General features: G+C 52.0%; 1 protein-coding gene across 4 annotated transcripts in view; it reads right to left on the bottom strand.

Annotated features, from left to right (window-relative positions):
* Positions 1-1080: 1080 nt before the first annotated feature.
* SPTAN1 (spectrin alpha, non-erythrocytic 1) overlaps positions 1081-12798 on the bottom strand; it is a 52247-nt gene continuing 40529 nt past the window's right edge. For 2 of the 4 annotated variants that reach the window (XM_081803711.1, XM_081803713.1), the window contains 14 exons: positions 12405-12504; positions 12029-12226; positions 11783-11929; positions 10963-11066; positions 10696-10858; positions 10294-10308; positions 8506-8637; positions 7976-8113; positions 6712-6816; positions 4572-4780; positions 3469-3589; positions 3125-3246; positions 2665-2797; positions 1081-1215 (listed from right to left, as the gene is read on the bottom strand). In XM_081803711.1, coding sequence (XP_081659837.1) covers positions 1096-1215; positions 2665-2797; positions 3125-3246; positions 3469-3589; positions 4572-4780; positions 6712-6816; positions 7976-8113; positions 8506-8637; positions 10294-10308; positions 10696-10858; positions 10963-11066; positions 11783-11929; positions 12029-12226; positions 12405-12504 — 1807 coding nt within the window. In that variant the 3' untranslated portion in view covers positions 1081-1095. The remainder of the gene's footprint in view (positions 1216-2664; positions 2798-3124; positions 3247-3468; positions 3590-4571; positions 4781-6711; positions 6817-7975; positions 8114-8505; positions 8638-10293; positions 10309-10695; positions 10859-10962; positions 11067-11782; positions 11930-12028; positions 12227-12404; positions 12505-12798) is intronic. The other 2 variants (XM_081803712.1, XM_081803714.1) reach the window with 1 other exon arrangement.

The following is a 12798-nucleotide window of genomic DNA, read 5'->3' as shown; positions in this document are numbered from 1 at the left end:
GTCTCAAGGCCATGCTTACTAGAGCAAATCCCACGATGAGAAATCTTATCTACTAGTTATATTTCCAACAGGAAATTATCACTGTGAAAAATTGCTTGTTGGGGCGCCTGGGTGGCTCAGTCGTTAAGTGTCTGCCTTCAGCTCAGGTCATGATCCCAGGGTCCTGGGATCGAGCCCCGCGTCGGGCTCCCTGCTCAGCGGGGAGACTGCTTCTCCCTCTCCCACTCCCCCTGCTTGTGCTGTCAAATAAATAAATAAAACCTTAAAAAAAAAAAAAAAGTTGCTTGTCTTGGGGACACCTGGGTGGCTCAGTCAGTTAACCGTCTGCCTTCGGCTCAGGTAACGATCCCAGGGTCCTGGGATCGATGCTCAGTGGGGAGTCTGCTTCTCCCTCTCCCTCTGCCCCTCCCCACCACTCCTGCTCTCTCCGTGTCAAATAAATAAAATCTTTTAAAAAGTTGCTTTTCTTGTGGTACTGAATACCTGTCACCACACCTATGTGATCGGCGGTGACTAACTGAGGACCAATGGCAGCACCATGTTCAGTCTGGAATGCCAACACGCCGGTGACTGGACTTCACTGCTGGGGAGAAAGCCCCAGGACCCCTCCTGTCTGCGCTCTTGCTCAGGGGCTGTTTGAGCGAAACCCAAACTTTGTGATTTTAACACATTCATCTCTAAACCTGCCAGGCTTTGTAGAGAGACATAAGTCGATGGAATGGGATCTATCCTACGTAGGGGCGGCTCTTAGGACTTTTCTTGTATTTCCAACCACTTCTATCACGAGCTTGTACCACCTGAGAAATAACCTAAGAGAAGAGCTCTGTGGGAGCACCAGTGTCGCTGGATGCCTCTCTGCCTGATCCACGCAGAAAGCGTACGTGCTGCAGTGACCTCACTAACTGGCTTCAGGAAGGGGGAAGACGTCCAACCAATCACAGAATCTTTCTCTTGTTATGAAACACAGCAGTGGAAGTCTGCTTCCACTTCCCGGTCTCCGTGCAAAGCTTTCGTGGGTGAATATTCCAGGCAGATGGGCTTTGTGGGGCCACGGTGGCCCGAGCATGGGGGCGTCGGGTGTGGGAAGTGAGCGTCTCACCAGCAGGCCAGGCTCACCTTCTTGATGAGGTCCTGTCCATTGCTGCAGACGTCATTCACCCGGTCCTTGTGTACCGTGAAGTCTGTCTCAAAAGCTTCATGTTTCTTCAGTAAGCCCTGCAGCGGGAGCAGAAGGCCCAGCGGCTGAGAGCCTGGCATGCGCCGGGGGGCGGGCCCAGTCTCAGGTCGGAGGGAACCGAAGCTGTAAGGCGCCCGCCCTCACAGGCGGCCCAGTCTAGTTGGGGGCTGAGGCCACAGGGACCAACATCGACAGGTAATTATAAACGTGGTAAAACCCAGATGCAGCAAGAACAACTGGCAGATGCCGAGCTTGAGAAGGGACGCCCGGGTAGGCCTTTCCTGAAGGCGGTAAGCTCTTGCTAATCAATCAGCACAGTGTCCCTCTTCCCCTCTGGAGGACCACACAGAAAACGATAAACCCCGTGCAAGCTTAAGACAGAGCCCAACAGAGGGTTTCCCCAAGTTCCGCTCCTAAGGGACCTTCCAAGTGTCCCTGTCCCCAGTATACCTCAAGGACCAGAGACAATGGCTCTGAGTGGCCTTCCCGGGAACGGGTCCGCGCAGAGGATGGGAAATCCCTCCCTCCATCTAAGCCACCTGAAGCACCGGACCAGCCGAACAGGACACCCACTCTGAGAACGTGGCGCAGGGACTACCCAGACTCTGGGGAATGGAAACTCTGCCTCCACGGCCGGTGGCCCAGATCTGGGAACATTTGACCATAAAGTGTGGCTCCTCCCAGCAAGAGGGGAGGCGGTTCAACTAGCTCGTAGCTCTGGGCTGCTTGTGACCACTCCGACCGACAGAACACAGCACGGACGAGGTCACGTGACATCTGAGGCTAGGCCTTGAAGCTTCTGCCTCTGCCATTTTGAATGCTGCCTATGAAAACGGGCAGGGCCACTGAGGGACGGAGGCGGGGCGGGGGGGGGAATGGACGGAGCTGTGCCAGCCGCCAGCGACATGATCGTGGCTCTCTCGGGCGGTCACACAGTGTATTAAGGGCAGAGGCTGAGGTGTGTCCCCCCCAAAAGAATGACGTCCTAACCCCTGGCACCTACGAACGTGGGAGATGCAGAGATAATCAAGTGAAGACGCTCAGATGAGGTCACTGGGGTGGGACCTACTCCGGGAGGCCTGTGTCCTTCTGAGAGGGAACTCGGGACACAGGCGGCTCGGAGGGAAAGCTGCAGGCACCCGGACGCGGAGGGAAGAGGCGTGAAGAGCGGAGGCTGCGGGTTATGCTGCCACAAGCCTGGGAATACCAGCAAGAAGCTGGAGGACAGGAGCCTCCCCTAGAAGTTTCGGAGAGCGAGGCCCTGTCTGCACCTTGACTTCAGACCTCCGGCCTCCAGAACGACAGGACAATAACGCTGAGGGTGCGCCGTGGCGGCAGGCCCTGGACCCCCGCGGACCTCAGGGACCCGTGGTACCGGGGCCGCCGTCTCCGGTGTGCAGGCTGGAGGCCTGCGACCAGCCAGGGACACCGAGGCTGCCGGCCGGGAGAACAACGCGAACAGCGCGACCAAAGCCAGCTTCTCGGACCTGGATAGCGGCAAGCGTGTCTCCGTAATCCTCACTGGCTACCAGGGTCATCTTCTCGTTGATCCAGGCTTCTTCCTCTTCCACGTTGGCTACAAACTGCTGATACTCCAAGGACTCCTCCAGCCGCTGACCCCTAGTTACAGGACACACCAAACACCAGCCATTAGTGTCTTCCAATTTCAATTCTGATAGCGAACACATGTTTAAAAATGTTCCTGACGAACGTGGGACGTGACTGGTTCCATGGAGCGCTCTGTGTAACACGAAGCAGACACAGTGTTGTTCACTCATGAAATTCTGGAACCATGTGCTGGGTTCAGATCCCCGTAAGCGGACGGGCTCGGCACGGGCCGGTCGGAGCGGCTCTGGAACAAGCCGACCGTGGACCGGGCTCGCCCCGGTCGAGGGCCCAGGAGGCGGCACGGGGCCTGCCCGCACACGCACCGTCCCCACCGCTCACCGCGCCGCGGCCAGATGCTTCAGCTCCTTCCAGTGCTCCACGAACTGGGCCAGACGCTGCTGAATCTCCTCCTTGCCAATGGTGTTGTCATCAGACAGCTTCTTCCCAGTGTCTAGGACACCCTGACAGGCAAGAACGATTAGAATAACCCCGATCACCTGCTCCTAGATGCGGCCAGAAAAAGGCGTCGGCATCGAGGCCAGCACCTCTTTCTTCCAGGTTTGGAACAAGGGGTCATAGACACTGCAGACCTCAGTGGGATGAACAAGAGCAAAGGGCTTCTCTGTACGTCACATGGGCCCATCGGTCCCCGCCGCCCCCTCGGCCGCAAGCGGCCCCCTCACCTGAATCGCCGGCTCATGGGCAGCCAGTTCCGCCTCCAGCCGCTTGTGCTTCTTCCTCAGGTTCTGAACGCCTGTTAAGTCTCGGCCGTAGTCCTCAGAGCTCACCAGCAGCTTCTTCTCCCTGGACAACACAGGTAGGTACTCTGCACCCCCGTGCTTCCAACCAGACAGGTTTGCTCAGGAGCTGTGAGGTCTCCAGACCCCATGATGTCCTTCACCTACACCTACCAATCTCGCCACGAAAATCCTTGCCAGTCTTCTGGAAACAAAAAGCCTCTATTTCCGAAACAAAGAGCATCGATGTAGGTATCCAGAAGCACCTACCAGGCTCAGGGTGTGCGGAGAACAAGGAGGTGGCTAGGGGTGTCCTCCTACCAACCCTACTTTACCAAATGTGCAGACACCACCCGTACAAATATATAAAGATATGCACAGAATTTTTTAAGGAAGTGAGGAATAGCGGCGCCTGGGTGGCTCAGTCGTTAAGAGTCTGCCGTCGGCTCAGGCCATGGTCCCAGGGTCCTGGGATCGAGCCCCGCATCGGGCTCCCTGCTCGGCGCAAGGCCTGCTTCTCCCTCTCCCACTCCCCCTGCTTGTGTTCCCTCTCTGTCTCTCCCTGTCAAATAATAAAATCTTAAAAAAAAAAAAGGAAGTGAGGAATAGAAGACAGGATTTTTGTCCTTTAAAAATGGTGTGTTTACAAAATGCTCTATCACCTTTGACTGCAATGGGGGAGGAATTAAAAACAAACAACTCTCCTTCCTTCAAGGACTGATCCTGCCCAGGAGGATATCGGGCTGTCTTTTCCAGAAGGGCATTTGCTAATCTCCCCAGGGATCCCAGGGCAGGGTCTACACAAAGTCTAGCTCAATCATCACGTACTGCTACCATCTGGAGACCATCGATGGCCCTATAACTGCACACCTGGGCATCAGAAGAAGCCAAGGTATCCCATGGGCCAGGTTCTGGCACACTCTGGGAGAGAGCCAAACCTCACGGCCAGGCGGCCCGGAGCTCCGGACCCCCACTCAGCCTGGGGCTCCCAGTGCCTGCTCAATGGGCATCCTGGAGGACCCAGACTGTGAAGCCCTGAGGACACGTACTTGATCCAGGACTCCTCATCATCCATGTCCCGGAAGAACTGGTGTAGGCGATGTGATTCATTCAGCTTGGCTCGCCGGGAGGCTGCCATGCTCTTGATCTTCTGGAAACGACTGTTGATGGTGTCCCGTTTATCCTTCACTTGGGAGGTGTCGAAGGCACTGCTGGTCATCAGGCTGTCTGCTTGGCTGTTCAGGTCCTTCAGGCGATCCTGGGGCAGGGGATACAATGGGAGGGGTGAGAAACCTGGGTTTCCCATGAGTATCTGCTTGAAAATCAGAACTCTGGAATTCTTCACCAGCAGGTTGGCTTTGTGGAGTGCTGATGCTCTCTCAAGGTATCCTATGTGGATCCCTGGGGTTCTAAGAGATCAAAATTATTTTCGTGATGACACAAAGACATCATGGGCCTTTTTCACCGTGTGGACTCTTGCACGTGGCACGACAGCCGATGTCTCCACTCAAGAGAGTGACACACCGAGCCAGCAGGACTCCGAGCTGCGGTAAAAACGTGCTCTCACTTAAGGACATTCTTATAAAAGCAGAAATCGTTGATTTTATCAAATCTCCATCTTAGAATACATGTCGACGTCAATATTCTGTATGACAAAATGGGAAACGCACACAAGCACTTCTGTGGCATACTCCAGGTCGAGGACTGCCCTGAGGAGAAGCCGGTGTCCTGAGCTGAACTAGCCCCTTGTTCATGGGCTATCCTTCTGAGAGAACAATGACCAGACAGACTACGGCCGTGCAGACTTCGGTGTCTGACAGACACCTGCTCCGAATGAATGAGGTCAACCTGTCACTTTCAAGAAGGCAGAGTTTGCTGCTACTGATAAAACCTGAACTTTCAGGCGAAAATGAGAATTCTGGAAGAAGTGCGTTCAACCTCCATGAGCATGAGAGCCACTCGATTTGTGAAGATTTTCCTTTCGAGACTGGCTGTGACGTCAGCGCATGGAACCAGAGGCGATTCTGCCTAACTCAACAACGTTTTCCAAATGATTTTGTGACATCATGCACGAGTAAAAAAAAAAAAAAACATTCCGTGTCTGAGATGGACCAGGGGATTTTAATATTAAATGGTATGAAAAACTGACCGATAGGGTTTCAGAGTCCACTTTGCAGCTCACCTTTAAGCGACTAGCACGTACTGACTGGTGTCAGAGTATCCACAATCATCTGAATGAACACACTGCTCACTTCTTCCAACTCCCTGCGGGAGGCTGGGTTTCCATCGTATCTGACACACTCACACAGACTGAATTCAGAAGCTTCTACGAGAATCCAGCTGTTTTCTATTAAACCGGACTGAAGGGATTTGCAAAATACAGCCAAGGCCCCTCTTCTTACTCTACCATGTTCTGGTTGTGGATAAACAGTTTTTGTTCATAGGAAGTGCTACTCATGTTAACTTGTGATGGGCTTATTATTACTTTCAGTAATAATTTGTTTCTCAGATTTACTCTTAACTTTTCATTCTGAAATAATTATGGACTCACAAGGAGTCGGAAAACTAGCACAGCTTCAGAAACAAAAAACAGCACAGCTCCTGTGGGCCCTTTCTCCAGCTCCCCGCCCAGAGCAGCAGGTTCCACGGCACACCAGCAAGACCAGGCCACGGACACTGGTGCAAAACCACAGATTTCACCAACTTTACGTGCATCCATCCGTGTCTGCGTGGGTGTGTGTACGTCATTCCGCACAATTATCCCCTCCATGTAGCTTCACGTAACCCAAACCAAGATACGTTGTTCCGTGAGCACAAGGACTCGCCTGTCCCTTCCTCACTGCACCCCATCCCTGTGTCTAACTCCTGGCAACTACTGCTCTATTCTCCATCTCTAGAATTTTGTCATTTTCAGAATGACAAAAAGCCCTTGATGCTGTCTTTTTAAAATTTAACTTTTAAAATGTCATTTTTTAATAACGGTAGAGACAAAACCCACATAAGCAAACTCCCTCAGTGGCCTTCGATAATAGTGCAGGGTATAAAATGGCCCCGAGGCCACAATATTTGAGAACGTGGCTTGAGGGTCTATTAGCCGAACACCCTGCTCCTCCCCGACGTGCGCCAGTTCTCCTAAAGAGTCAAGCACAGCTGGGTCCCGGCCGGGCCTGCCCACCCCCGTCTGATCACCTCATGGGCAGATATGTCCGCTTCCAGCAGCTGATGTTTCTTCAGCAAGTTGTTCACAGAAGCCAGGTCTTTGCCGTAATCCTCAGATGCCAGAAGGGCCTCCACCTGGCAGTGAAACAGAAAAGGGGAAAGGTTATGGTGTGGTGCCCAGTGTGTATGATGCATAGCAGGTGTTCTGGAAAATCCAGCATGCCCGGTTGTTTGGCCAGGTCTTTGGCCAGTTGCCAACTTGTCAATCACAAGTTATGTTGTTACAGTGACCCAGCCTGTATCAGCCTATGTGGCCTGAGTTCTTCTCCTTTCCTGTCAATTAAATGCAGACTTGAGGACCTAGGACTTGAAATACTACAGCTCAAGGCAGGGTCCCAGAGCCTTCATGGAGGTACAGGGGCAAAGATTAATACACGAAGATGTTCAGTGTAGATGTCCCACCTGAAAGCTGGGAACACCTCAATGTCCAACACAGGAATGGTTAAATTATGGCATGACTAGGACGGACTTATGCAGCTCTTCAAACGTTTAGGAAGAATTCTTTTTTTTTTTTTTTTTTAATATTTTATTTATTTATTTGAGAGAGAGAGAATGAGAGAGAGCACATGAGAGCGGGGAGGGTCAGAGGGAGAAGCAGACTCCCTGCCGAGCAGGGAGCCCGATGCGGGACTCGATCCAGGGACTCCAGGATCATGACCTGAGCCGAAGGCAGTCGCTTAACCAACTGAGCCACCCAGGCGCCCCTAGGAAGAATTCTTAATGACTCAGGATAACACTCCCAATACATACTCATGAAAAATTACATTCTGAACTATGTATAAAAATAGAGCTACACTACTGTTGATGGAAATAAGCGTAGACTGGAGAGAAATACTAATAGTGCTCTCTAAAAAATTTGTTTCTTTCTGCTTTCTGTACCCCTGAATTTTCTACTAACGCTGGCTTCCTGACAGCTGCTAGTTTGGTTTCTATCTGGGCACAGACTTGTTAGAGCTGCCTGCCACATAGACCACATCATCACTTCCTGTTTGTGTTCTCTATGGAGAGGAGTGGGCCACAGCCTAATTCCCATCTATATGCTCTCTCTTCTTGAAACATTCATTCCCTCTGCTAATAGACCCCTTACAGCACAAGGCTCTGCAATAAAAAAGACTTCTATAGAAAGGGGCATCAGGGGTGCCCTGACTTTTTCACGGTTTAAGGCTTGTTGATTGTCCTGTTATCCCAACTGACCAGAAATCCTCCGCTGGTGGGAAGGAAAACCTGCCATTACCTCAGACAACCAGAAGTCAAAGTCCTTGATGCCGGTGTTAAAGTTCTGCTGTTTGTTGGCTTCTTTCAGTTTCTGGCTCTTTTCGGCTGACTTCTGCACCAGGAACTGCCACTGGTCAGCTAAGGCAGCCAGCCGGGCCTGGGGAAGAGAAGGGGGCCATCGGAGATGGTGAAATCCAGGAAGAGTCCTTTCTCCTAAAGCCAAGTGACTCGCGGGGAGAGATAGAAAGCCTCACAGGAGCCCTTCGCACCAACATTCCCCATCTGTCATGTAGGCAAAAGTCTTCTAATCTGTTTTTTTTTAAAGATCTCATTTAATTACTTGACAGAGAGAGCAAGCGCACAAGCAGGGAGGAAGGGCAGTGGGAGAGGGAGAAGCAAACTCCCCGCTGAGCAGGGAGCCCGATGCAGGGCTCGATCCCAGGACCCCGGGATCATGACCTGCGCTGAGGGCAGACGCTTCAGTGACTGAGCCAGCCAGGCTTACGTCCTTAAAGCTGTATTTCCAAGTCGTCACCACAAGGACCCTACCTTGACAGCGTCCTCGCTGCCAGCACAGGCCCCGCGCTCGATGAGGGAGTTGCCCGTGTCGATGACCCCGCGGATCCGGTCGGCGTTGGCGTGCAGTTCCGCTTCAAAGGCCTGGTGCTTCTGGTGCTTGCTCTAAAATTCCAGAAAGATGACCTTTCAAAACCAGGTCCTGTGGGTTCCCTCTTTGTAGGGATGAGGGATTCTCAGGATAGGTGAGTGGTAGGAAACTTAAAGAACTGGGGGCAAGTGTCAACATTTCTTAGAGAAGGCAGTCACGGGATCTGTGAAATCGTTTAGGGTTCAGGCTGTTGGGAGTTGGGCGGAAGGACCGGGCCGGGAGAAAGGAGATGGACCAGCTCAGGAGCAGGGGAACGGAGTCAATTCTTCAATTAGCTGTGAGCCATGTCCAAGAATTGCATACTTTCTACCATTCTGCAGAAAATGCCAGCCGCCAAGTGCTATGTTCAACCTACTTGGACATCAATTTCCATCCGCGACCTTCTCCTCCATGGACAGAAGATCTAACAGGTAACACACACCTGGCTCGCTTGTCATACACACAAGGCCGTGATCGTGGCAGCCGGCAGGCAGACCCTCCGCCGATGGAGGCGCATCTACGGCTTCCTCAGACCTTGACTTGGCTGCCTTCTCATTTGGTAGCTGTCATTAACCAAAACTCACAGATGCTGTCAAAATCCAAGCTTGACTACAGGTAGGAAATGATTTTTGCTAGGGAAAGAGAGGGCTGGGAGAGTGCCAGGCTCCTGACACTAGGGCGGAAGGGGATTTTAAGAATCCACAAAGAAACAGAGTTAGGTACGGGAAACACCGGGAGAGACAGTGCAAGGACACAGCTGTGGCACAATTCTGGGTGAGAAAGGCAGGGTCTCGCAGGACAATATTTGGGCGAAAAAGAACTAAAAGGGAAACAAAGCAAAACAGTTCGGTTGGGGAAGGATTCTGCATCAAATGTTTCATTTCAGGGGCAGCAACTGTCAGAGGACGGAGCCGCCCAGCTGGTGGAGCGCGGCGCTCACATCGGGCGTCCCCCTCTCCGTGTTCCACTGCCCAAGTCTGAGCAGGGTCTCAAATACCCACATATCCTGACCTAAGTCCAGTCCCCCACTCCTGTTTCTTGCTCTGATCACTCTTTGGTTCAGCCCCACCTATTTTGTTTCTTCATCTCTTCCATCCATTTAAAGCACCATCTAAGCTACATTTTCACCGGAGAGTCCCCTTCGCTACCCCTTGAGTAATAACGTCCCCTTTTTTCCTTAACCTCTCACCCGTCGTTCCTGTCAGATTTGGAAACAGACCATCTGCTTCTCTGGAGCAACTTAACTGTCCCTCTCCAGGGACCAGCACCTCTGGATGGCAGCCTGGGTGCGTCATCAGACTCTCACGCCACGCCAGACTCCTTGTCCTCGGCCACTGAGAACTGTGAGCACAAATCCACACTCCAGAAAAAGCTGATTATTTCATTTTTTAAAAGAAGTGCCTCTGAAAAGACAGCAGCTAACTACTGCCCCCAAATCAAACATCATCCAGAGCTTGCCTGAGTGACACATAAGGAGAAGGAAGGGGGCGCAGGGCCGCAGGCTAATTACGACAGAGAAAGCCACATCCCACAGGGACACTTGAATGGTGTGTGATGGGTCATTAGAAATGAGAAACACGGGTGAGGAGACACCAGCTGACCGCATGAGGCCACAACAAGGATCTATGCAGAGGAAACACAAACACTGGAGCGCGTTTAAATAAAACTCTTTAAGAAAATTAGAAACTTACCAGCAGCTTGGAAAGCTACAAAAATAGATTAAAATAACAAGAGTTCAGTATACTGAGGTGAATGCACACATCAGCTCCTAAACAGCAGCTCATTCTGCTGTCATACTTCCCCTGGGAAGCTCAGCATGGGGGTACAGCTGCTAGAGGGGACTCTACAGACTTTTCTAGCAGACACGGCTTCCACGGAGACAAGTGAGGAAAGCACTTTCTCACGTCGGATCATTCAGTGACATTTTTCCACAGGTTCAGCTTCTTAGAGTAATTTTCGCTGGATTCAGCATGGACACAAGGAAGTGGTTCTCTAGGTAAAGCCCCCACCCCCCTTAAAGATGCCTTCTTTCCCAAAACCTACCCCGTAACCGAGGTCTCCTCGGAGACGAGCAGCCCCTAGGCTCAGCTCACCTGGATGTTGGTGGGGTCCTTGTACGACTCATCGCTCGCAGTCTGTAATTTCTCACTGATCCAGGCCTCGATTTCATCCACGTCCCGGCTGAACTGCTGGAGGGTCTGTGATTCTCCCAGCTTCGACCTCTTCTCAATCATCTGGGCTTTCAGGCGTCGCCACCTGAGAAAGTGAAATGGAGCCTGAGCGAGAACCTCCCTGAGAACAAGACTAGCCAGGGCTCCCGCACAGGGCCGTGAGCGCGCTCAGCACCACCCGGCACCCACCTGTCCAGAACCTCGTTGCGCCGGCTGCAGATGTCGCCCTTAGCATAGTGGCCGGCGGCGACGAGCTGGTCAGCAAAGGACTGCAGGGCCGCAATCTTCTCCTCCTGCCGGCAAACAAAGGCGTGAGGCCGAGGTGGGCGGGAGGGTCCAGCCCTGCCTGGACAGCAGGTCTTGTGAAGGGAGTGGTTATTCTGGGTGGCTGGGGACTAGCCGGTGGCAGGATCAGAATACACTGACACTTTAGAAGCGGGAGAGCAGAAGGCCAGAAGAAAGCTTGATTTCGACCATTAGGAGGGTAGAGTTTAACTCAAGAAGACTCCAGATCACACTGGGGACAGGGGTTATGACACTAGGAGTTGTCACACGCAAAATCAAGCTGATTGTGAAAAGAGTGTCAGATTTTCAACAAAATGGGTTATAAATCAAAGAGGTGTGCCCATCTTCCCGAGTTGTTCGTGTTCACACACTCTTTCCTTACCAACACGTTTATGTTTCTGCTTTGACAATACATTTTTTCTGTGAGGCATCTTCGTTACTAAAACCTCAGAATTATCAGAATTTAGAAGTTTTAAAAAGCATTCATGTCCGTATCATTTTTCCCAATCCACACAGGTACTTGATGCGGGTGTGAAGGGGACCGTTCTTCCTTCGTGTGGTCAACAGCAAGTCTATTCATTTCAGGGAGCGGCCAAAGCTTGGTTAAGCATGTTAGGGACGAGTTTTTATTCTCATTGTTGAGACAGAAAGGAGAAGCAGCCCACAAATAGAGCCATCCATCTGGACTAATTTACATGGAGACCTGAAGGTAAAACGGCCTCACCTGGACGTTGATGGCTTTGTCGAAGTCCTCGTGTTTTTTGATCAAAGCCTCCACGCTGTCCAGTGAGTCTCCTTTGTCCTCAGTATTCAAGAAGGCCTCCCGGGCAGCCATCCAGTTTTCAGCTTGCTCACAGTCCCGATGAAACAGCTAAAGAAAGGGAGGCAGGTGAGAAGATGGGGACGCTGGCCACGAAACTGCCGGTCAGAAAGCCTGTGGCAAATGGGCAGCGATGTCCCGCACACGCACCTGCAGTTCGAGGCACTGATCCAACATCATCCTGCGCTGAGCCCAGGCCTTCTCCAGACCCGCGCGCTCCCGATCCAAAATATCTAGTTTCTCCTTGACCTCTGGGCTGGCGTAGTGCCCATGAGCCAGCAGCTGCTGCCCAAACTGCTCAAAGGCCTGGAAAGTGCCAGCCCTGGCATCGATTTCTGTCCGGTGCTCCTGCCAAGAGGAGGGACGGGGTTAGGTTAACTGGCACTAGATGCCCACTGTTGTGTCAACCACCGACTCGTGGCGAGGGTGCTGCTGGTGCTGCTGGTGCTGGTGGCGGGGGAGCCAAGGTCCTCCCAGCCCAGCAGCGCAACCCCCCTTCTGCTGCTCAGCAGACGGATCTACCTACCTGGTGCCGTTCCAGCAAAGCTTCAGCTCCGGTGACATCCTTGGCTAGCTCGTCTGAGGAGACCAACCCTCGTATCCCATTGATCCAAGACATGAGGTCCCTGGCAACCAGACACAGAGGAACAGCTATTACATGACCTGGCAAGTAGGCTTTCTGCCCAGGAAAAGAGAACTGCACAATTCTTGTCTCAGAAGATTATTTGGGGTCAACTAGTTACTCTACTAACTAGTTAATCTACTGAATGGTTAACTAGTTATAATCTACATCTCTCAGCAAAATATTTCAAAGCCCCTTGTTCATCCTATTGAGATGTTAAAAAAATTAAAAACGACAACAAAAAACCAAGCATTCCTCAGAAGACAATGAACTAAGTTTGATACTAAGATCTTCTGAC

Source organism: Leptonychotes weddellii, chromosome 14 (genome assembly GCF_054177405.1).
Source record: "Leptonychotes weddellii isolate Sample4059 chromosome 14, ASM5417740v2, whole genome shotgun sequence".
Taxonomy (NCBI): domain Eukaryota; kingdom Metazoa; phylum Chordata; class Mammalia; order Carnivora; family Phocidae; genus Leptonychotes; species Leptonychotes weddellii.
This window is presented reverse-complemented; position numbering and strand designations above follow the sequence as displayed.